At 62.3% G+C, this 21,005-nt stretch overlaps 1 protein-coding gene across 8 annotated transcripts in view; it reads right to left on the minus strand.

The window, feature by feature from the left end:
• SYT7 (synaptotagmin 7) overlaps positions 1–21,005 on the minus strand; it is a 62,567-nt gene that overhangs the window by 12,809 nt on the left and 28,753 nt on the right. Inside the window, exons 3-8 of one of the 8 annotated variants that reach the window (XM_043581333.1) lie at positions 20,214–20,293; positions 16,091–16,222; positions 14,949–15,173; positions 11,210–11,581; positions 7,153–7,275; positions 2,162–2,297 (exon numbers count right to left, since the gene is read on the minus strand). In XM_043581333.1, the coding sequence (XP_043437268.1) occupies positions 2,162–2,297; positions 7,153–7,275; positions 11,210–11,581; positions 14,949–15,173; positions 16,091–16,222; positions 20,214–20,293 (1,068 nt within the window). The remainder of the gene's footprint in view (positions 1–2,161; positions 2,298–7,152; positions 7,276–11,209; positions 11,582–14,948; positions 15,174–16,090; positions 16,223–20,213; positions 20,294–21,005) is intronic. The other 7 variants (XM_043581334.1, XM_043581335.1, XM_043581336.1 and 4 more) reach the window with 7 other exon arrangements.

Genomic DNA, 21,005 nt, shown 5'->3' on the forward strand with positions numbered 1-21,005 from the left:
TGGGTGGAGTCCCTGGTGACCGGAGCCCAGGTGGCCCCAGCCCCAACTGTGGTCCCTCTGGTCACTTGGCTCTTGGTTCCCAAATAGGGGGTGGGAGGCCCAGACTGGGCCTCACTCCGTGCCCACTCCCGGCTTTCCAAAACTACAGTCCTAAGCCCTAATTAACCAGCCGGGGCAGCCCGAGGAGCTGTTTCCACGGCAACCAGACTGGCCACCCCTGCCGTGGCCCTAGGGGAGATGTTGCCTGAGCCCCTGCCCCAGTAGAAACAAGCATCAAAAAGCATACCAGAGCCGGGGTGACTCAGACAGGGGTGTGGCCTGGTGTGCCCTCTAACCCCTTGCCCTCAGTCCCTTCCTTGGGCCAGCAGTGGGGGCCTAACTCCTGACCCCAAGCTTCTGCCAGCCAGGGGCCTGCTTATCTTCATCATTAATGACCATGACCCTGCTCTGGGCTAGGGTTGGGCAATTAGACCTTGCCTGCCCACCTCTGAGCTCAGGGCTCAGCCGGAGCCTGCCCTGTGAGAGGGCCCTCGGGCCTGCACTGTCTTCCTCGGCCTAATGCTGTCAGCTCCTCCCTGGGGGCAGCAAGCATCAGGCAGCGAGCTGGCTGGGAACGGGCCGTCCCTTCTGGGATCCTGATTGTCAGGAAGCTGTAACCCATTAGGGGGCTGTGCAGGGAGGCAGGATGGGCCGGGGCAGGGCCCATCCAGGGGTCAGTATGGCTGGGCCCATCCATGTGGGTGGGGAAGACAGACAAGAGGGCAGAGGAGGGCCAGGCGTGCAGGGGCCTAGGTGTCGTGGCCCAAGGGAGACCAGATCTGGAGCAGAGAAAATCTGATGCCCTAATCTAGATCCAAGAGAAACGCAGACTCCAGGCTCCACCTCAGGCCTGCTGACCGGGAGTCGGTATTTTTTTAAGTTTTGTTTATCGAAGTAATCTCTACACCCAACATGGGGCTCGAACTCATGACCCTGAGATCAAGAGTCGCACGCTCTTCTGCCTGAGCCAGCGAGGCGCACCTGTGGGAATCCGCATTTTAGCAAGATCTCCCAGTGATTCGTGTGCATGTTACAATGTGAGAAGCTCCCGGGCTAGAAAGGGGCACTGGGGGTGGATGGTTAGAGCTGGCCGGAGTGCTATGGGGGCGAAGGGTGGGGCCTGGGGCTCTGGGGGCTCAGGCAGGTGGCAGCTGTGGCACCAGGCCACGGGCAAGGGAACTCTGACCTGGATGGTGTCAGCACTGGCAAGGGCTTGAGAGCCCGCACACCCGCTTCTCTCTGTCTACAGGAGGGACCGGGGAGGGGACTCAGGTCTGGGGAACGGGAATGACTTGTCCCAGGTCAAGTCCAGTAGGAACACAGGAGGCACCGGCTTCCCAACTTGATGCCCTAAGCCTCCTTGGGATTTCGGAGCTGCCAAACTTCGACTGCCACCTGCAAACCTCTGGCTGCCGTATCACAGTGTCCCGGCCCTGTGGCGGCCCTCCTGGGGCACTTTGGGGAGCACGAGTGGGGCCGATGGCTGTGCCTTGCTGCTGCCGCCACCAGGGGGCGCAACGTGGAGCTGCAACCTCCGTCTTGGTGAAAATGCCCTGGAACCACGGGGCTGGGATCCCGGCGGAGTGGGGTGTGCCCAGAAGGCCCTCACCACAGTTGTTCCTTCGTAGGAATCATGATCAGGGGGGCTCCTACTCTCCTGTTATCTTGGGGCCTCAGCTGGCCCCCAGCAATGGGGGCGGGGGGGGAGGGTCCCAAGAATGGGGGTATGAGACCCACCCCATTGGAAGCTCTGCCTCACACCTCCACTCAGTGGGGCGCCAGTCCAAGAGAGGGGACGCATTCTGCCCCAAGCCTTTCCTCGGACGATCATAAAAATATCTCACATGAGTAGGTTTTCTTAGGCCCCCACTCAACCCAGAAAGAGACCGGAGAAAGACGGGCGTTCTTATTCTCATTTGACCAATGAGTAAACTGAGGCACAGAGAGCCTGTTTCGATGAAAGAGCTCAGAAAAGAACCCAAGCCTCACTCACTCAGTCACCATGCCGTCAGATAACTCCCATGCCGTCACCAATTGCCACACATGTCCCCTCCCCTGCCTTGCCCTGCCCCCCCCCCCAATCCAGCTCCTGCCTGGGGCCCAGGCCTCCTGCCCTTCTCACCATGAGCATCTCACTGGTGAGGGAGTTGACGAGGTCCGAGACGGAGGAGCGTGGCTCGGTCCGGCGGTCAGACTCATCGTGGGGTGTCTGGCCGGGCACTGGGGCTGTGTTCACCGCCTTCCCTCCTGCAGGCAACCTGGGGGTGGGGGGAATCCGAATGAGCACGGGTCGGGAGGTGGGCTGGGCTGGGTACCTTGGCCTGGGTGGCGGCGGGACCTTCTCTGAGACCCAAGCAGCTGCCACTCCTGTGGGTCAGCAAGAGGTAGGCTCTTGTCCATGGGGAGGCCTGGTTTCCCCCTAAACCAGCGCTCAGGGCCCATTCCCCTCACCTCAGCGTAATTCCGCGTGGCTGGCCCCGTGGGTGCTGTTTTGGTGGGTATTCCCACTCTTCCCGCTCCCCCCGAAAATCCCCCCCCATCTGGTCACTGCTTGCATGGTGGTATCTGAGCGTGCGCCCCTCCCCAGAGGCCCCTGTCGTCCCTGCTGGCTCCAACCCAGCAGGGGAGGCTCCCGTGGCGGCACATCCATGTTACCCCTCTGCGTCACTACCCTCTGCAAACACGCCCAGAGTGCTGGCTCCCAGAGGCCCCACCTGTGTTTGTTCGGGCTGAGAACACAGGTGCCCTTCAGACTGACCAGGTGAGGTCAGGCCCACTGTCCACACAGCTCTGGCCAGCAGAACCTTCTACGATGACAGCAGTGTTCTATTTCTGCACTGTCCATATGTGGCTACCGAGCATTGGAAGTGGCCAGTGTGACTGTGAACAGAATGTTCAGCTTTGTTCGGCTCAAACTAATTTAGATTTAAACAGCCACCTGGTGGATAGGGCGAGTCTCCACCCCCTTGCTCCCCAGTCCCCACTCCTCTCTCGCTCTGAGGACTGTGCAGGGGAGAAGGCTCTCACCCAGGGTCAGAGAGAGATGGGGCACCACCGGGAAGCCCCGGATCGGACCACTCCACGGGAGGCCCTGTGTGCAACCCCGACTCCATGCTGATCCCGGAAAGCTGGGTAGTGAGCCCAGGCCCCATCCAGCTGGGGCTCAGAAAGGGGACACTAAAAGCCTGCCCAGGGACCAGGCTGGAACACCTCATGAGGAGGAGAGGTGGGGCAGGCAGCGAGGGAAAGACAGAAAGACTGGCGGCGTAGGGCTCAGGACAGGCTACAATAGAACAGCTCGGAGAGTCCCAGAGCCACAGACACACGGGCTAGACACGGACACCCTTGGTATGAACCAGCTGTCAGCACATAGTTGGCCACGACGGGCAGACAGACATGCACAGAATATGCCAGGCCCCGGAGGGAAGATCCCCGGACCCAACAGCAAGGTGCGCACGTGCGTGCACACACACACACACACACACATACACACACGAGCGCACACAAGCCCCACAGACACCCAGGGGACCAGGGAGAGAATGGCACAGCAACAAGGCAGGTCAACCAGAGCCGTGAGATGCCACACACAGCAGCAATGTGCACACTTAGATCCCGAGAGGAAACATTCGGGGAGACCAAGGCATGCCAAGGTGTGCGTGTGAATTGGGACAAACTGAAACAGAAAAAGCAGGGAGCCGTTTCGGGGACAGACACCCAGAGGATCAGACACACACGCACCAGCTGGGAGAACCCGGCCTCGCCTCGACGGCATGAAACACACACCTCCCCCCCCCCCCCGCCACGCCCGGGGCCGCACCCCGGGGTCCCTCCCAGAGGTGCGGCTGTAGCCACGCACGTGCGCGCGTGCACACAGGGACACACACTCGCGGACACGTGCGCACGCAGACAGGCGCGGGGAGGAAGAGGACACTGAAATAGCTGGAGAGGTAAAGTCAGGTTAAAAATAGAGTGGGACAGGAGGAGAGCGCCAGATTGACTGCTGAAGGTATGAGAAAGTCGGAGTTATTCTGGCCACACCACAGCATCAGCACAGCTGCAAAGCAGCCTGGGTAGATGGTCAGCGCCACGGAAGCTCTCGGAGGTCACAGGACAGAGAGAGACAGAGAGACAAGTGCACAGAGAGGCAGAGGGAGAGGCGGAGGGGCCCGTCACCGGCCCAGGGACATCCCTGTGAGGAGCAGATGGGAGGAAGGAGAGGAGAGAGAGAGAGAGAGAGAGAGAGAGAGAGAGAGAGACAGAGAGGCCAAGAAAGGTTAGTCGGAGACTAGTGAAGGAGGCTGCAGGGTGGACAAGGGGACGAGCGAGGCGGCCGAGAGGAGAGGCAGAGAGGAGGCGGGGGACACACACCGGGACAGAGGAAACATGGTGGTTTGGGGGCGAGGAGAGCGATGGGGGTGGCCCAGTCCCCGCCCAGCCCCGCGCCCCACTCAGGTGGGGGTGGGGCCACGGTGGAAACCATTTGGATCCCGAGGAGCAGTGGAAGGGATGGCAGAGAGCATGATGGGATGGATGCAGGGAAGGATGGGTGAAGGCAGCAGGGCATGGGAGCCTGGGGTGGTCCTGGCCTCCTTCCTTCCCTCCCTCCGGGCTTCCAAGAGCATTCTGTTCTTGGGACCTACGGTGCTGAGGCCCAGAGACTGGGAGATCCTGAATGGGGGGCTTCCAGGCCACCAAGGATCCTGGGAGGGAGGTAGTGACCAACCTTCCCATCTCCGTGTCGCTTGCTAGATGCACCCCTACCTTGCTTCAAGGGACTTGGAATGGCTGCACTTCCTGCCGGGGCCCCTCTGCCTCCCAGGAACCCACTGCCGACAGACCCACCCTTCACCCCAGACATCCAGCCAAGGGGTCAGCTGAGTGGGGAAGGGAAGGGTCGGGGGCAGAGGGGCAGACTCTGGGTCTGGAGGCAGAAGGTGAAGAGGAAGAGGCAGCTGACCTGAGCCTCCCATTCCAAGGTCCAAAGGGCCAGGAATCCAGACGAGTGGAGCCCTAAGGCGCTGGGTGGCCCATGGGTGGTGCCAATGCCAATGCCAAGCTTGGGGACGGGGAGAGTGCCGGGAAGGAAGCGCTCCGTTCTGGATACCCTGGCGGGGCCCTATCACCCGGGAAACGCCCCCCCAGAGGCCGTGAGATGGAAGGGGTGGGTGTGACCAGGTGGGAATGGCCCGTGTCCACCCGGAAAGTCAGGCAGGGTGGGGGCGAGGGCCCAGGGCCTCCACCTCTACACGCACCTTTCCCAGGAAGGCAGGGACAGCTGATGCAATGATCAGAAGGGATGGGCGTGTTAGACCTACATGGCAAAGAGGTAAAAATAGGCTGTGGGTGGAAATGGAGGCAGCTAATGAACGCATGGGTGATGTGAAATCTCGTTTCCAGCCTGCGTCTGCTCCCTCACGCTTTACACCTTTCCCCAGCAAGGAGCTCGGTTCGCCACGGGCTTCCAGGCCCCTCCTGCGGCCTCTCATCGGTGCCCCCTGGCCCTCTCCCCTTGGCACTCTGGCCTGCCCGCGGCCCAGCCCAGGACTTCTGTGGCGCCAGGTGGCAGGCTCTGTTCCTCCCGCTCCCCAGGACATGGGCTCGAGGGTTGACACCATCTGTGCCACTGAGGGAAAGAACCGGTCCCGCTCTCCCCTCCCACTCTCTGGGGGTTTCTGGCTGTGTCCACCATAGACATGCAACAGGAAAAAATGAAATGAGAGGGCTGGTCTCCAGAAGTCACCGGAGGGACAGGCAGTCAGCTGTCTAACACTTGGCCTACCCTTCTGTAACCCACAGGCCCCCTGGTGGCAGCCGGGGACAGGTCCTTCCTGCCCTAAGGGCCTCCAGGACCGTCAGGATCCCTGTCTGGTTGACAGGATCAGAGGGGTGCCCTCCCCCCACCCCCAGTCCGAAGGTCTGCTCCCTTGTTAGAAGCTTAGCATGTCCAAGCTGGAAGGGGTCACCCTATCCGCTCCTTTATTCAACAGACGAGGAAGCAGAGGCTCAGACAGGGGCAGCGACTTGCCCAAGTTTGCAGAGCAAGGCTCTGGCACCACCAGAGCCAGAAGGGCCGGCATGCTGGCGGTCAGCCCGCACACTGTCCTGCAGGCCTTTGGTCTGACGAGAAGCGGACCTGACCAAGGTGATGAGCCCTCCCTTCACGACTGCAGGTGTGGGGCTGGCCCAGCCCAAGGCCAGGTGATAGGAGGCAGCCAGACCAGGTGCAGGATCACCCCGCCGTTGTGACGCTGCCCGAGCCCCGGGACCTCTGAACCCCGTCTCCTTCCCCACGAGTGCCCCGTGAGACAGCAGGCACCACGAGATGCTTCCCTGAGCTCCTGATGGCCAAGACTGTGGACGGCTAGAGGCCCAGCCCTCTGCTCGGCCTGTGCGGTGGCCATACGGGCAACTCCTGGGGACCAGCGGCAGGGCGCCTGGTAACAGGGAGCCTGACCGGCGCCTGCTGGCTGCTCTCGGCCCCTCAGCCCATTTCCTCCTCCTGCTCCCTCGGGTTCAGGGCTGCCTTTCCAGTTCTTTCTGGTCACCAGGCCTCTCCCATGCCCCAGACCCTCCCCACCAGGGGCTTCTCTTCATTCAGCCAAGCACCTCTGTAGCACCCCTGCGGCAGGGCGGGGGGTGGGGTGCTACCGTCACCCCAGCGGGATCTCCAGGCAAGAGGGGGGTTGGGGTGGCGGGGATGAGGGAGAACAGGCTGGTGCCCCTTCCCTGCATCCCCCCCGCCCCCCAACCACCAGAGAAACGGGGATTTCGGGGTGCGGGGTAGGGCAGAGATGAAGGATGAGGGGAGGCAAGCAGGGAGATGGGGCAGAAAGGCTGGCTTGCTCCGGGCGAGGGCAAGCGTGCCCAGGGAGCAGGCTTGATCCAGAATGGTCCCAGGACAGCCACACTGGCCTTGGACCCCAGGGACACCCGGGGGTGGGGGGGTGGCGCGTGTGAGGGCACCAGCTGGGGAGGGGGCAGTCCTCCCGCTCCAGGATCGCTGAGGGTGCCACCGCCTCGTCCAGCAGCCGGGCCAGGGCTGGTGGAGGCAGGTGGCCTCTCCACGCCTCCGTCTTTGCCGCTGCCGCCGCAGGCCCTTGCCTGTGCTCGTACCTCTTGTCCCCCTGAGCGTTCTGGTTCTGCTGGGTTCCTGGGTTTTGCAGGTCAGGGATATTGGCAAAGTCATCCTGTTCCGAAAGCCCTAAGACCAAGGATAGCACCACCATCCTGCCTTCCCTGCCCGAGGTGGGCAGCCCACCGGCCGGGAGGAAACGAGGAGGCCCCGTGGGTGGGGGCGGGGAGGGGGAAAGAGAGAGACAGAGACAGAGACAGAGACAAAGAGAGAGAAGAAAAAAGCGTAAGAAACTGGCCCTGCAGGAGAGAAACCACACTTTAGCACTGTCAACAGTTGTAGAGCAGAGTCGGGGGGAGTCAGGGAGGGAGGGAGGGGATGAGGGGAGGTGTCCGCAGCCCCCAGACCCAGCCTGCCTTGGGAGCGTAGCAAGGTTCTCTGGAGAGAATTGGGGAAGGGGCCGGGCAGAGGCCTGCTGGAAGGCTAGGGGAGGAGAGCACAGGCCCTGGGGGCACGCAGACGGCCAAGGTTAATTCATCGCCAGCGGAACAAAGGTCAGAGGCTACTTGCTCTGACCATCTGGGCCCCTGGGAGAAGAGGGAGGGGCTCCATTTCCATCTTGCTTTGAGACTGTGCAGGCAGGTTTAGGCTCCCAGGTGAGAGGTTCTTAGAAAGCTTGGAAATCCAATGGGCACTGCACCCTGTACTTAGGGAAGCCCCTCGTAAAGACATCTCTGGGTCATGGTCAGCCAGATGTCCTTGATACTGGGAAGGGTCCCTGGACACACGGCCCATCAGAGGAGAATGGAGGTCCCTTCTGGCATACGGTGCGCTGGCCATCACGGGCCTTCTCTTGAGCACCCCCCTTCCTGGAGATCCGGGGAATAACCGCCAAGTCTTTTGGGTCCAGTTCTGGGGCCTTTCCCTGGAGAAGCAGTCCAGAAGTCACCAAAAAACAAAGGTGGAGAGAGAGAACGTGCAGGAACCTGGCAAGGTCTGGAGAAGTCCTGCAGACTCGTGTGTGTCGGGAGGAAGGTCTGGAAGAGGCTGTGACCATCCTGCTTTGAGGGAGGCTCAGTCCAGGCGGAGCTGCTATGCGGACAGCAGCATGGGGCCAGTGGTCAAGGTGTGACAATTTTCGTATGGGGCACTCTCAGAGAACCCCTGGGTAACTAACTGTGGGGTCACCCTGCAGTTTCCAGGGCCAAAAAAATGACCTGTTGCCCCTCAAAGCCATCGGAGTTCACGGGCATTTTCTGTAGTTCATCCAGCGCTGGGTCTCTCATCCAAACAAAGAAAGAGGGGAATCTCAGAAGGGGCAGGCAGGAAAGCATGTCTCAGGAAGGGCCGAGGGGAAGCTGGTAAGCCGGATGGAATGTTCTGGAAGGGGGAGGGGGATCCTGGGTCAGGAAGTCTGCCCCTTCAACCACAGTCGGAGAGGGCAAGGTTTAGATAAGAAGGGCCAGCTGTGGTTATTTCCCAGAGGGTGGTCAGAAAGGGAACTGGAGTAGGAGAGGGGTGGCCCTTCAGGGTGGGGGGTGGCATTGGGGGGGGGGTGGGAGATGGCCGTAAGGGCCGAGGGAGGGAGGGAGGGGAGCTACGTGGTTGCACTGTCCTTCCAAAGATGTCCAGGCATCTTTGTCCTGGGCCTGTCACTCCAAGGCTGACCCTCGTGCCGGCATCATCTAACTTTCGGGGAACAACTCCACTTCCCTCAGGGCAAATCCTCCTTTTCTTCTCTGCCCACCGGTACTGTTTCAGAGTTGGTAAAATTCCATTTGGCTGCTCGGGAGCTGGTGGAGCTGGGGGAAGGAGAACCCAGCGAAAACAACATGTTTTTCCCCCGGTTAATGCATTTTTCAGATACTCCTTTTCGCTCTTCTGAAAAACAAAACGGCTCCTCTGCATAAATTCCCAATTTGTCATTCTCTCCAGCAACACAGGCTGCAAGGGTGAGAACGAGGGACAAGAGGAGGGTCTGGGGAGAAGCTGGTGGTACTGGGGGCGGGGGGGGGGGGGGAGTTCACACCCATTAAGCAGGAGGAACGGCCACCCTCCCCGCGAGAGGGGGTGGGGTCCTGGGAGGCCTGGCCAGCCCTCCCGCCCTGACTCTCTACCTGGAAGGCAGCATTTGGGGCAAGAAAAGGGCCTCAGAAGCACACCAGCGAAACTGGAAGGCAGGGGTCAGAGGTGGGCAAAGTACAGCTGGTGGCCTGTCTTCCTACAGCCCACAAGCTAAGAATGGCTTGTGCGTGTTTAAAGTGTTGCTTTAAAAAATGTGATCGAGACCACGTGTCCCACAAAGCCTAAAATATTTATAATCTGGCCCTTTACAGAAAAAAATTTGCCGACCCCTGCTGTGAGGAATGACAAGAGGCGGAGGTGGGGAGCTGGGTGAGCTCCAGAGGTGGCAGGAGAGGGGCCCATAAAGCCAGAGGCGGGCAGAGGAGTGTGGACAAAGGATGCTGGTGTCTGAGCTCCGGCTCATCAAATCCCAGTTGGCCGGGGGCTCAGAGGGCAGGGAAGAGTTGGTACACAGAGGCTTTCCTGCAGCCGCGTCCTTTCTTCCCAGGGCCTGGGGACGGCCCCTGCCCCGGTGTGATGGCTGCTAGAACAGGAGGCAGGGTAATGGCTGTGCAAAGAGCAGTCTGAGCTCAGGAGGAGCCGAGGGGTGCGGGGCCCGCGGGCTCCCGGTTCTGTTCAAGCCACAGCGGGACCAATTCCCTCCACTCTCCTAACTCGCACCAGTGCCACCGCATCCGTCCGGAAACAAACCACCACCTGGAAGCCAGGAGGCTCTGCTGGGCATCTTGTCGCCTGCAGGCACCAGCTGGATCCCCAAGGGTCCTTGGATGGGGGAGAGCCCCAGCAGAGGCACTGCCTGGATTTGCCGAGTAGAGTCACAGGCAGCACGCGCTCCCGGGCCGGGGCCACAGGCCACTTGCACGGATATGGGAAGCTGGCGAGGCAGGGCCTCTTCTGTCGGGGTGCCTCTGCCGCGGCCAGTACTCCTGTCTGCCCTGGAGGCCTGGAGTCTCAGCTGGAGAGGCAGGATGCTTGGAGGGACCTGCCCTGCTTGTCTTCAGAATCCCCACATCTTGCCAATGAGCTGGGCTTTGACCTTGGCCTTCCCTTTCCTCCTCCCTTTCTCCTCTCCCAGGCTTAGTGCTGGTCTCTTGCTCCATGAAAAGTGCTCCCAGGAAGACCTGGGTGATGGGAATAATCCCCAGAGCCTGGAAGGAAGGTCATGTTAGGCCGGAGGACTAAAGCCCAGGTCTGCCCTGGGCTCTGAGAGTCCAGATGCCCAGAGTGATGGCAGAGAGAGGGAGCCCTGGGTGGGGGCCCTACCTGTGAGGGGGGTTCGGGGCAGCGCGTGGTTGGGGGGAATGAGGGATGGCTAAGATACCCACGGTGTGTGGTTACTTCCCAGACCCGTACACTTGAAAGGCTCTGATTGAGAAAGTACGGTTTCCAAAGCTTTGGGGGGAACATCTGAGGCTTGTCCTCAGGGGTCACTCTGGGAGCTGGAGGACAGGTGGCTGTAGAAGGTCAGAGAGGCAGAGGACAGGGCTGATGGCAGGGACAGAGGAAGTGAGAGGGAGGGAGGAAGTGTGGGGCGGGAAGGTGAGCGGAGTCGGAGTCGGGTTACAGGGAGGAGGTGATCTGGAGGGTTGGAGGCAGGGCCGGTCCCCAGGTTTGGGGGGAGGGGAGGAGGCTGGCAGGGAGGCCAGGAGCAGCCTGGGACTAGCGGGAAGAGGAGGCTGACCTGGTGGCATTGTCTAGTGTCCCCACTGACTTTTACTGGGGGTGGGGGGACCTTCTCCAAGCCCCGGGAAGGGAACGAAGTCGTGGGGGGAGCTGCGGTCTCCAGAGGGGTGGCTCAGATAAGAATCCTTCCACGGGGATGGGGGGCGGTGGGGGGCCGGGGTGGGGGGTGTGGTTCGGGCAGGAGCCTCCAGCCACAAGAGGCTGGGGAGGGGTCGGCCAAGTCTGCTCCTGCAACCCTGGCCACGGAAGGCCAGGGAGGCTCCCAAGGAGACGAGGGGAAAGAGGCTGGGTCGGGAGGTGGGGGCCGGCCCGCTCAGGGGGGGCACTTACAGGAAGGATTTCATGTCCAAGCCTCGGTTTCGAATCTGCCCCACCACGTGGTCCCAGCTGCCCGGGTTGGAGCGGCTGCGGCCGCCGCCGGCCGCCCGGTACTTGGAGCCGGCCGAGGCGCCCTGCCGGGCCTGGCCCCTGCCGTAGGCCCGGGGGTTGGGGCCCGGCGCCGAGCCCGTGTGGGCCTGCAGCTGGCCCAGGCTCTGGCTGGTGGTGGGCTGGCTGGGCTGCCGGCCCCGCTGGTGCTGGCTTAGCGGCTGTTGTAGGCTCTGCTGCCGCATCAGGGTGCGGGGTCGCTGGCATTTCGGCTCTCCCGTGGAGCTGGGGATAGACTCAAGGGTAGTGGCCGTGGACAGGGTGGAGTCCTCGAAACTTGGGGCGGGCGGAGGAGAGGAGAGAAAGGAGAAGCAGGTGAAGGGATCACAGTGGAGGAGAGAGAAGCCGAGGGTCAGGACTAGGAGGCCCCGGTGCAGGGCGCGCGCGCTGCCGGACCTCGCCAGGCCTCCGTCACGGTGGTCGCCGCTGCCGTTGCCGCCGCCGCCTCACCCGGGGGGGGGGGGGGCCACCAAACCCCGAGCCCGCCCTGAGGTGCCCAGGTCGGCCCGGCCCAGCCCACCCTCCGGCTGCGGCTCGGCTGGCGCCCCGAACACCTCCTTGTCTGAGTGGCCGCGGGAGCTGTGGAGGCTGGAGGCCGCGTGGTGAAGGCGGCCCCAGGGCCCTGTGCCTGCCGTGTAGGAGGGAGCTGCTGCGGTCTCTCTGGGGGACCCCAGGAAAGTCTGCCTCTGTGATCTAAGCAAGGCTGGCCTTTGGAGGCATGAGGAAACCCAGGCCGGCGCAGGGCTGGCCTAGTAAAGTGGGGCAAGTCTGGGAGAGCCAGCGATTTGTATGTTTGGTCCATGGAGGCTGGGGACTGTCCCCGGACTCCCAGACCTCCGCGTTACGGCCAGGGCCGTCGGTGCAGATCTTTGCCCTCCTTCCAGACCTCCTCGTTTCTAGGTTCAGCATCCTTTCCTGATACCTTGGGAATGCCTCCCAGTCAGAGGAGGGGACCCAGGAAAGGAGCAGAGAGCCGGGAGCCCCTTCTCCGGCCACTGTTCTGATGGAAAACTGGGTGACCGTGCATTTGCAAGAGGCCACCCTCCTAACGGGCCCACCGGCATCCCTGAAAAGTGCCAGTAAGGGGGCGAGGACAGACAGGGAACAGGACCCGGCTGATTAGAGGTAGTATGAGGTCAGAGTGACCCGGGTTCAAGCCCCATCTCCGCTGCTTCCTGACCGTGGGACTTTGGAAAAGTGAGCCCACCTCTCAGTTTCCTCATAAAACCCAGGTGAAAAGTAATCCTTGAGCAGCTTCTGCCCCAGGGTTGCCACGAGGACCTGATGAGGTCTGGCCCAGGGACATGCGTATTAGCTAATGCTCCCCGTGCCAGTGGCACCCACAAACATCGCAGGAGATGGGGGTAGGAAGGGTTAGAGACACACACCCCCACCAGCCTCCCCAGCAACCTGTCTCCTTGGTCCCCAGGCCAGAGATTTCAGCACCTCCGACCGGCAGGGCCAGAGCTCAGAGGTCCCAACCTCCTTCTCTGTCCTCTCCCTCCATTTCCCAAACCAGTGGTCTAGGGCAGGGGTTGGCAAACTATAGCCTGGGGGCCGCATCCGGTCCACCACCTGTCTTCGTAAATAAAGTTTTACTGGAACGCGCTGTCATTAATTCACATCCTATCTATGGCTGTGACAGGCTTGAGTAGTCCTAAAAGGCACTGTGTGACTTGCAAAGCCTAAGTATTTCCTATCTGGCCCTTTACAGAGAAAGCTTGCCGACTCCTGGTCTAGGACCACAGGGCAGCTGTGTCCCCTTGGGCGAGGCGGGGGGGGGGGGGCTGCCTGAGGGAGGGGCCCCAGGGCCTTGGAACCACTTTCACCACTGCAGCCAGACCTCAGCTTTGCTCATCCCGAGCCTACCCTGGGAACCAAAGCACAATAGTTAGGCTGCCCCTGTGGGCTGAGAGAGAGAACAAGAGAGAAAGAGAAAGAAAGAGAGAGAGAGAGAGAGAGAGAGAGAGAGAGAAAGAGAGAGAGAGAGAGAGAGAGAGGCAAAACATAGCTTTGGCTGGGGTCCTGGAGAGGGCAGCAGTCTTGCCTGGCTCAGGTCTGGAGTGGGGGCCACCACCAGGGACAGGCCCAGGCCTGGCCGGCCAGGTAGGCCCATAGCTCCCTGGGGTCAGGCTGAGGCAGGGGAGGACGATCCTCGGACGGCCTCCTCCTCCTCCTTGCTGGCCTCATTTTGATTTCCTATCACATCCAAAATTAGTCCAATTTACAACCTCTCAGTCACAGGAAGCTAAACTTGGTGCCTCCAGGCCCAGAGCCAGCGGATGGCACGAAGGCTTCAGCCGGCCTGGAGTCTGTGGCCGGAGCAGGCTGGGGAGGGCGGGGTGCTGGGCTTGGATCTCTGAGGGGGGGTGTGGGGCCGCCTCCCTCGGAGACCTTCCCGAGGCTCCACGTCAGGGCAGAAATCCACCTGTGTCCCCTCAGGCTGACAAGCAAATATGGTCTCAACACGGGGGCTGTCAGTGGTCCCAAAGGCGGGAGTCACAGGCCTTCTGAAGAGAACCAGGAGGAGCCTGATTGGAGGGAACAGGACAGCCCACAGCTACGGAAGGGTCAGGGCTGCTGGTCTTCTAAGTGAGAGGCTGCTCCCTTTAGCTGGGAAGGAGGCAATTGTAACAGCCGAAAAGGGAACCTGAGTCCCAGTGGACGAGAAGGGTCACAGTTCAAAGGATTTAGAGCCTGAAAGGGCTCCTCTGGGGAAATGGAAGGTTCTACCAGCCAGATGAGAATAAGGCTGCCCCATGGTGGAGGAGGAGAGACCACCCTCTGCTGAGAACGGGGGGGAGGGGGGGCAGCCCTATGTCCATGGCCCACGAGAGGCACTGTCTCGTTCGGCAAGCTCAGAGAGCTCTTAAAAAGGAAACGGCCCTCTGTCCGACGTCCAGACCACCCTCGTCAGAAAAGAGAAGCTCGCTGGGGCTCAGCAACCCAACCGCCAGGAACACACAACCCAACCGCTGACAGTGGGACGGCTCGCTGCCCAAGACTGGGACAGCCAGTGGGGATGGCCGAGGTGAGGATGAACCGATAGCGACGGCCCAGCTGCTCGTGGTGGCCTCGCAGGACGGATGGTGTCATGGTGCAAGCAAGAGTGGGGCAAGCCGATGGAGGCGCCGGATGGTCAAAAATGGAATGGCTCAGCCGCTGGGTCTAGAGCCATCTGCTGGCTGCAAGAGGGAAGGCGCGGTGGCAGGTGAGCGGCATACACAGGCTGAGAGTGGGCCAGCTCCCCGGGGGATGGGATGGTCCGATGGCTGAGCAACCGCGGTGGCCCGCAGAGGGATGAACTGACGGCTGAGATGGGGCGGCCAGTCAAAGAGGATGGGATGACCCCAGGATTGAAATGAAGCTGCCGTGGGGGCAGGAAATGGAATGACTTGGTCACTGGCAAGGAAAGAGACCGATGAGGGCGGCAGCAGCCGGAGGCCGAGATGCGACACCGTGTGGCTGTTAGTTGCGCCCGATGGCAAGGATGACGGGCGTCTCATGAAGGGATGGAATGAGCCAGGGGCCGAGGACGGCACCTCTGGGGGCAGCAGCGGGCGTGCCAGGGGGTCCCGCTGTCCACCCTGGACGGGGGCAGGCCCGAGCTCACGGCTCCGGCGGCCATGGGGCCATCACTCACTTGGACAAGTTGAGCTTCCCTGCGGCCAGGTGGCTCTGCACCGTCCGCCAGCGGCCTCTCCCCGCCTTGCCGCCGCTGCCCGGCTCGCTGGGGGCGGCCCCGCCGCTTCTCAAGGCGTCCTCTCCGGGTGGCGGCGCCGGTGCCGGCTTCTCCCCCAGCCGGCCTTCCCGCTCCACCGCCAGCCCCGCCGCAGCGGCCACTTTGGCGCCCGACAGGAGGGTGCCACTGGAGGCACGCAGGAGGCAGCCGGGCCAGAGGGGCACCGGGGGTGGCGGTGGGGGAGAGAGGGCAGGCCACACGTGGGGGTGGGGGGGGTGGGGTGGAAGAGGAAGAAAAACAACGACAGATAAAAGGAAGAGAGAGACAGCGAGAGAGGAGGAGAGAGAGACAGACGGACAAGAGACAGACAGAGAGAGAGAGAGAGACATCAGCACTGCAAATGGGTTAACAGCAGAGCCTGCAGAGAGGAGAGAGGGGACCGGGCGGGCGGGGGGTCGGAGAACAACGCACCACGACAACGGAGGGGGGGCCCCTCCCCACCGCCTGGGGCAGGGGCGGCGGGGGTGGGGGGAGGGCAGCCACCTCCAAGTCTATCCCACAGGACAACGAAGGGTTAACGACGGAGGAAGAGCGGGCTGTCCAGGCCAGGAGGCCCCAAGGCAGGGAGAAAGAGAAAGCCGTGTTAGTCAGAGTTCATCACCACCACCACCGTCACCGCCATCACCGCCATCACCGCCACCGCCACCACGACCACGACCACCGACCACCGACCACCGACCACCGACCACCGAGCAGCCAGGGCAGCAGCACACAGCGGGGAGGAGAAAGCGAGCCACACCGAGAGGGAGGGACCGAACGGGCAACCCCATCCTGACTGCACAGAGGGGTGGGGTGGGGGGCCCCGGAGTGGGGGGCTGCGGAGGGGCTCTTCTGCGTGGCTGGCCCTGGGGGAGGGGACGGGAGAGGGGCAGGCGGGCGAGGGGAGGCAGGAGGGGTTGCTCGTCTCCATGGTCAGCCTGCCCATGGGTGCGTGGGTGGGGAAGTCCGGGGAGAGGAGCAGGAGGGGCGGTGAGGGCCGGGAGGGGGAGGAGGGCGTGCGCGGATACTCGGTACATATGATCAAACCAGGTAAAGTCACTCACTTGAGGGACAGTCGTGGGTCGCCATAAGGGGCGTAGGGTGAAATGTTTAGAATAAACTCCTTGGGAGGATAGGAGCTCCATTTCTGCTGCACTGTGCTCTCATTGTTATTCCAAAAGTCTCTGTCTAGATCGCTGGAGGGGCAGAGAGAGAGGGGAGAAAACAGGGAGATACAAGAAGAAACAAGAGCTGCAAGTCCTGCGGGGGCAGAGGGGGGACCGGGGCCCCGGGGGCCGGGTGCACAGAGTGGAGGGGGCCAGGGTCTGCTCCTGCGGGAGGAAGAGAGGCGGCCGGCACACACACGCACGCGCCCGCACACGCGCACACACTCGAGGGCCGGGAGAAGCCGCGCAGAAAGGAGGCGAGCTGCAGGCAGGCACCACTGGAGCCTCGCACCCGGGAAGCTGGTGGGAGAGAGAAAGATGTTGAGAGAGGAGGGGAGGAGAGCGGGCGGGGGACAGGCCTGGGGCGGGATGGCGAGGGCAGCGGGAGAAGGAGAGGGTACCGGTTTCTGGCTGGAAAGAGCGGAAAGGTAGATCAGACCCTGCCGCCAACTGGCTGGGTGGCCCCCCTCCCCGCCCCCCACCTGGCCTCGGCCTCCCTGCCTGCCAAACCCAGAAGGCTGGCTGTAACCGCTGGGCTGTCAGCTCTCCCAGGGGAGACCTGAGGTTCTCCCCTCTTCCATCCACCTCCACTGAGCCACTCCTGGGGCAGGCCGGGCACCCGGCCCCGTCTTTCTCCTCCTCCCATTGGCCTGAGGTCCCCCAGCCTCCTCTGCTCTCTCCCCTCCTAGGACACGGCCTTTCCGTGAAGGAGCTGCACTCTGCACTCACTGCAGACGTGGTGGTTGGGTCGCCCCCTCCGCCCCCAGAAATGAGAAGCACCTCCAGGCCCCTGACCTTGCTGAGGGTGTGACCAAAGTCAGCAGGAGCCCTTCAGGTCCAATGTTTTGGGGCCCATGGTGGCGGGGAGCCTGCCCTTCTCTGTGGGGGCTGATGGGCACGCTCGACCTCGGGCCCTTGACACGTACCTGACCTGCCAGCCACGGCAGCCTCTCCCTGTGCCCCTGTCCCTTTCCAAGGTGGAGTCTGGAAGGGACCCTCGGCCCCAGTCTTCCCACCCCCTCCTGCTCTGAGACAAGTCATACCAACGAAGCAGATATGCTGGAAGCACAGAGAATGTGGGGACTTCCGTTGGGGGCGGGCTGCAGAAACCTCAGCCGTCAGAAGGCACAGCCTGGAGATCCCAGGAGCCAAGGACAAGGGGCTCCATCAGCTTGTCTGTCAGGCTCCTGGGGCCCCGAGGAGCAGGCCTGGGAGCACAGGGAGAGGAAAGGCAGAAGAAACAGGCCAGAGGAACATTCCGGAAGGGAGCCATGCCTGAGACCTCAGAAGTGCATCTAGGGGAAGGGGCCCCAGGGAGGGCTGTGAGGCATGGGCCCGGCTTGTGTTGGGGCTGTGCCATTGCTCAAGGCCAAGGCAAGGGCCCTGCTGGGGGCGGGGGAGGGCACTGTGGGGGAGGCACACCCCCTGGAGATGGAGCAAACTTGTTCTTGGGGGACCTGCTTCTCCCCCCCCCAACCGCTGGAGTTTCACCTTGACCTTGACCTTGGTTCTCAGCCTTAGACTTGGGAACAAAGGAGAGAAGCTGAGCTGCCACCACAGGCCCAGAGGAGATGGTGGTTCCGGCCCAAGGGGGGTGTGGACAGCACATGTCTGTCCAGAATGCACCCTGGAAATGTCTCACAAGGACTGCCTACACGGGGTTCAAAGCCAAAGTCCTGAGCCAGTTTGTGAGTAGGGCAGTGGAGGCTAGGGTGGGAGAGGCAGGACAGGACCTCAGCACTGGGAGGCCCGTCCCTGGGGAGGATCCCTCAGCAGAAGACCCTTTCCCTGCCAGAGACATCCTTTGGTCCCCCTCCTCCAGCATAACAGAGATGGAACAGTTGGAAGGCCTCCCTCCCCCGCCCCCTCCAGATCTCCAAAATCGAGGGCCATCCAATCCTAGGTCCTGGAGAGAAAGAGCCACCAGGGTCATCACTGCAAGGCTGGTCTCCCACCCTCTGTTCCAAGGAGCTTCAGGGTCCCTCATGTTGTCTGTTGCGATACTGGAAAAGAGGATCTTTAATTTTAAAAGTTTGGGAAACACAGGTTCCTCTACTGCAGGACTTCTCAGAGCCTTTAATGTGTCAATGAATACCAGTATCTCCAAGAGGGAGATACAGTGTGCAGTGTTTCCCAAACTTAGTTGGTCATGGAACCCATGAAACCTCAATGATTCATAGAGTGACTATTAATCATTGACGGAGTGCTTTGAGGAACACAGTTTGGGAAGCACTGCTGAAGAATGCAACTTCCCGGGATCCTTGACAAAAGATCCCTTTGGAAGAGGTCCTAAGCCCAGGAGGAGATCGTGCAGTGGGTGAGCCTTACTTCCTGCCACTGTACTGGCTTTGGGCCCTGGCAAGAGGTAAAGGCCTAGGAACCTAAGGGCATGTAGACATGAACCGGTGGTGCTTTTGTTCCTCTGAGGCAGAGGCTGTGACAGCTCAGCAGGGTGGGAGGGGGCAGGGGCTGCAGGGCTACAGAGAAGTGGGGGACCCACTGCTGCCCCCACTTGGTCTCAGAGCACTCATGGATGCTGTCCCAGCCTGCGGAGCCTGCTGTCTGCCCTCCTCCTTGCTGGGCATCCCGTCTCCTCTCACAGGCCCTTTCCACGACTATCCAGAACACATACAACCCCAGGTTACGGTCACCTGGCAGAGACAGGCCCCCTGGCCCAGCTGCAAACTGGGTTAGGGGCCTGGTCTGGAGGCGGCGGAGGTGCTGGGCTGGCCCCATGTGGTCCCTCTCTGCCTTCGGAAAGCCTGGGGCCTGGGCTCTGCCACAGCCCTTGAGACCTGCTAGCTCTTGGCTTTGAAGACTGGAGAGTGCGCAACCAGACCCAGCTTCAAAGGCTCCCCGAGGCCTCCTCCTGAGCCTCCTCCCACCCCCAACCTCGGCAGACCCACCCTGCCACTTGCCCACCTCCCCCGCCCCCCCCCCCAACCACCAGACACACACCCACCGGAAGCTTCTGTGAAGGCCCCAAACAGGGTCAGAGCTAGAGATGAAAACAGAGGAGGAACAGGGAGGGAGCCCTCAGGAGCAGGGGAGAGGGAGAAGGGAGTGGGAAGAGAAGAAGGGAGAAGGATGGACAGGAAGGGGGACAGACTAGGCAGTGGGAAGGGGGCAGGAGAGAAGGTGTGGGGCAGGGCTGGTGGGGGCTCTGAGTTAAAGGGAGGCAGGGTGGGGCGGCTCTCCTTCAGGCCAAGCCCCTTGCTGGCAGGCTCGGCCCTCGCCAGGCTAGAATGGAGGGGCACCCAGCCCTCCCTCAGCCTGACAGCCCCCCCAGTGAAGGCCTGCGTTCAGCAGAGAAGGCTCTCGAGAGAACCCTCCCGCTACGAGCCTCTGGCCAGGTGGGGAGGTTGGCGGGGGGCTTCCCTTTGTGTGTCCCAGCAACCCTGGCCAAGGCAGTCCGGGGAAGGCAAGCCTGCCTACTTGAAGAGGGATCTCAGAGCGGGAAGTCTGGGTGCTTCAGAGGCAGCAAGACAGGCCTTGGGGGCCAGGAGTGACAGAGAAGGGAAGAGTCCCCATTGCTCTGCTTCCCCAAGTGGCCCAGCACTGAGGTCTGCCCACCTTCCAAGTCACCCTCAGGGTACTGCTGAGGTCTTCAATGAGAGCCTGAGCACCCCAGGAGAGGGGATCCCAGCCCAGGGGCTGCGGGAGGAGTTCGGATATGCAGGGGAGCTAGGAGGGGGGTGGGGATGGCGTGTGATGTGGAGGAACCAGCAACCAGGGTTGAGGGAAGAGGCAGACAGTGCTGGGAGTGAGCAGCCGGAAGATGGGGCTGGGGTCCTTGGAACGCTGTGAGGGTCTGAGGGACACAGGCAGAAAGGGTGGAGCCCTGGGGCCACCCTGAGGTGCTAGAAGTGTGTGGGGGCCGGCGGGGGGGGCAGGGAGAGAGAATGGCCCCAACGCGTGAGGGGGAAACTGAATGCATGTGGCCAGCTCTGGGGAGGGGGGAGGCTCCTCCCACTTGGGCTGCCTGGGTGCTCCCACCCCAAACTCGAAGCCTGGCACCTACTTGATGGCCTTCTTCTCACTGCGCCCACGCCCTGAGTCTGGCGTGCCCACGGTCTCCAAGGAGTTCTTGTAGCGTTTGCCCTGTGGAGACAGCACCAGGGTCACTCCTGGGAGACAGGACTGCACCCTCCCTGCCTCCCCAGAATGGGCCTGGGTAGGGGAGTGGGCTGGGCCCAGGCCGGGGCCGTGGCAACAAGATCTGAGGCCAAGGTGTGAAGGCGTCACCACGGTACCTGCTCCCCGGTTGGTAACTCCTTGGCCCCATAAGGCTCTAGGACCGACTCCGCTCCTTGACTGACACCCCATCCCTGACCCCCAGGGATGGGGCCCCTCCTGTCTGCCTGTCTCCTGGGGCTCTGGCCCGGCTCCCAGAAACACATCTCCCTCTGCCACGGACAGACGGCTCTCAGGCGCCTGGCCACGTCACCGCTCCCAGATGGTGGGGGTGGCATCCTGCAGGGCAAGGTTGGCAGTGGCCAGTGACGTGAATGGCGGGGGCGGGGAGAGGGCCTCGTGCCCAGTCGTGCCCAGGACAGTGCCCAGCACTGTCTGGGGGCTCCTTGGGGTCCTCCTGCCTCAGGCAGTAAGGCAGAGTGGGGCTGGAGCGCTCTCCTTTATAGGAAGGCAGCTTTGGGAAGAAAGGCAGCCCCCCAGCTCTGAGGCTGGGGCAGCCGACCAGCACCCCAGAGTTCCTCACGCCTGCCTGAGCCGGGGGGAAGGGCACGGCCGGCCGTCCAGGCGCTCTGGGTCCCCTGGCTCCAGGAAGGGCCATGGCTGAGCTGGGGACTGGGCC

Source organism: Prionailurus bengalensis, chromosome D1 (assembly GCF_016509475.1).
Source record: "Prionailurus bengalensis isolate Pbe53 chromosome D1, Fcat_Pben_1.1_paternal_pri, whole genome shotgun sequence".
Taxonomy (NCBI): Eukaryota; Metazoa; Chordata; class Mammalia; order Carnivora; family Felidae; genus Prionailurus; species Prionailurus bengalensis.